Below are 2966 nucleotides of genomic sequence, written 5' to 3' on the forward strand. Positions count from 1 at the left end.
ATGGGGTTCATCAAAGTAGTCTCTTTTGTATATTTGAAAATAACCATAAAGAAACCCCTGAAAAACAAAAACTCCTAAGTTTTTCTTCTATCTTTTCCTCCAAGCTGCTTTTTCTTCATTAATGGATGCTTTTTGGTAATGTAGGATTGTTTATAAATTAAACAAACATTTATTGAGCCCTGATTATGTGCTAAGAACTGGGGATGTAGCAGTGAGTGAGTACACACACAGGCAGAATTTCTTGCCCTCATGAAATTTTGGTAAAAATTTAATGGGAAATTTTTATGGATTAACTCATTACATAGGTAAAATGTATAGTTTTGTTGGCCTGGTAGGGCAAAAATTCATGTACTTCAAAGTAATTTGGAAGCTAAATTTCAAATTACTATGATAGTAAAATAACAGGTTTCAAATGATTGAGAATAGAGAAGAAACAAGAGGTAAGTAATGGAAATTCATTATACTAATCTCTACTAGAAACACTATCATATTTTGGGGAAAAAAACTTTCATTGTGTGAGAGGTTTTACTTAAATAGATTGAAATATTCTACGTTTCCATATTGGGGGATGGTGCTTTTCAATATTGGTAGGATGGCACTGATGGGTTTCATTTTTAGAAATCAGGAAGATTGTCATTTTACATTATTTTCCTCCTCATCCTCTTTCTGCAATTTTAGGATAATGGTAATGGAAAACGTCAATAAACCTCAGCTCTGGAACATTTTCAATCAAGTTACCATGCACTCCCAAGATGTGCGCCATCATCGCTTCTGTCTCCGATTAATGCTGAAAAACCCAGATAATCATGCACTGTGTGTCTTAAATGGACACAATGCATTTGTATCTGGTAGTTTTAAGCATGCACTTGGTAAGTGTCCTGGCACATGATTTGTCAAGCATAGATAGTGTGGTGCTTAAGAGCCCAGCCTCTAGAGTGGAACATCCTGGGTTTAAATAGCAGCCCCACTGTGGCAAATTATTCTACCTCCCTCTGCCTCAGCTTCTTTACTCTAAAATGGAGATAATAATTGGACCTACCTTTCAGATTATTGTGAAAATTAAATGAGTCAATATAAAGTGCTTAAAACAGTGCCTGGCAGTAAGTGGCGGTAAGTATCAGCAGTAATTAACATTTGTTAATTCTTATTAAGCTTTGGTTGTAAAAAGCTCATGTAGGTCTTGTAATTCATTGTAAAGGTCAACAGTTCTCCCTGCTTAGGCTTATTTTTAAAATAATTTTCATTAATTATGGATGTTTCGCTCCCTGCTTTTAATTTGCTATAGTGCAAAAAGGATTTAAGATATGCTGATACTTCATTCCTTTAGGAGACAAATCTGTATATTGAGATTTATTTACATGGTGCTTATTCTAATTAAACTGAGGAAAAATTCATTAATCATTTTATAATAAGGAATTTCTATAATAAGGAATCAGAAACAAATACAAAAATACCTAACTAAATGTTTAAAATTAGGCATGTATTTCCTGCTGCCTAAAAGCTAGTGTGGCCAAGTTCATTTCTTCTGAATAAACTGTGATTTTTGACTATTTAATACTTTCATGTTTCTTTGTGCATGGCTGGTGTTTTTATAATTGTTCAGCCAGTAACATCAAATGTTTAAACTTTCCTCTTTTTTTCTATGCTTTTGGGAATTAATGTTAAGAAAATATAGAATAAATATTCATTTTCCTATATTAGAAACTTTTACAAAAGGTAAAAACAGAAAAGTCCAAAGGACAGTTTACCATCTTTGCTGCTAAAGAGATTCTGTGGTGCCATTCCTTCCAGAATAGAAGCTGGAAGGAATAGAAGTTTTTAGCATATGCTATATTATTCCTTTATGAGAACAACTTGCTTAAATTTGCCTATCTAATTAAGCTTTTGACATGAGGTAATTGTATATATGAAATACATGGAATTCATAAAACCTCAAATTCTTAGTATTGGATACATTTAGCTTTCTCAGGAAAAACAGAATAGTTGCTCATTTGGGAAAACACTACCCATAACATAAAAAACAAAACAAAGCTTCCCTTTTCTCACCTCCATGATCCATCACATTTGAATTTATAAAACAGATCAATTAATTTTACAAAAGAATTCACCAAAAGACACATTCCTACATTGCTTTCAAAATAGATTTATGATCATAGTTGATAAATTATTTATTTTGGAAGTATTACTCCACATAGAAATGTCTAGCTGTGCCTAGAAAAAAGTTACTTTTAGTTACTCATACTAATGTTCATGGTCAGGACACGTGCATGGGGAATTTCTAATTGTGTTATATGTTATACATTGTTGTAAAATTCAAATTCATGGGCTGATATTTATCATGTACACTTTGTATATGTTAAAATCAGTAACATTTAGCCTTAAAATACATTTGAATAAGTGTTGAAGAAATAAGGAGCATTTTTCTTGTCACACCATCTGACACCACTGCTCTTTTTCCAGGACAGTACGTGCAAGCCTTTCGTACCCACCCCCACGAACCTCTCTATAGCCTCTGTATAGGCCTAACCTTTATTCATATGGCATCTCAGAAGTACGTGTTAAGGAGACATGCTCTTGTTGTACAGGTAATTCATTTGGATTTCTCATTACTTGATTTTGTGTTTCTTAGAAATGAATACATTTAATGCTTTTTAAAAATCCAGTTTCCAAGTAATACGCAATGCTTAGTACACATGTCAGGAGACCCCAACACTTGTCCCTATGCTCAGCACTCACGAGACTCAGCATACAGTTGTACTCATGGCTAAGACTTACTATGCGATGTAAGGACACACCCTCAGCTCATAGGGGAAAAAGACACAGGCAAAAAAACCTGGAGGAATCCACACGCAGGGTTCCTTATAGTCTGGGGACCTGGAATCTCTAGCCATCCTAGGTCCTAAAGATTCATTTAATTTAAATTAGTTTTTAAAAGTATAATAATACATACATATGATAATATATGA

The 2966-nt window shown here is 33.5% G+C and overlaps 1 protein-coding gene across 1 annotated transcript in view; it reads left to right on the plus strand.

Annotated features, from left to right (window-relative positions):
* Positions 1 to 2966, plus strand: part of GTF3C3 (general transcription factor IIIC, polypeptide 3, 102kDa) — a 46552-nt gene that overhangs the window by 31045 nt on the left and 12541 nt on the right. The window contains exons 8-10 of the mRNA XM_012641639.1: positions 105 to 135; positions 592 to 869; positions 2461 to 2585. Coding sequence (XP_012497093.1) covers positions 105 to 135; positions 592 to 869; positions 2461 to 2585 — 434 coding nt within the window. The remainder of the gene's footprint in view (positions 1 to 104; positions 136 to 591; positions 870 to 2460; positions 2586 to 2966) is intronic.

The sequence above is a fragment of the Propithecus coquereli genome, unplaced genomic scaffold (assembly GCF_000956105.1).
Source record: "Propithecus coquereli isolate 6110/MARCELLA unplaced genomic scaffold, Pcoq_1.0 Scaffold167, whole genome shotgun sequence".
In the NCBI taxonomy this organism is placed as follows: domain Eukaryota; kingdom Metazoa; phylum Chordata; class Mammalia; order Primates; family Indriidae; genus Propithecus; species Propithecus coquereli.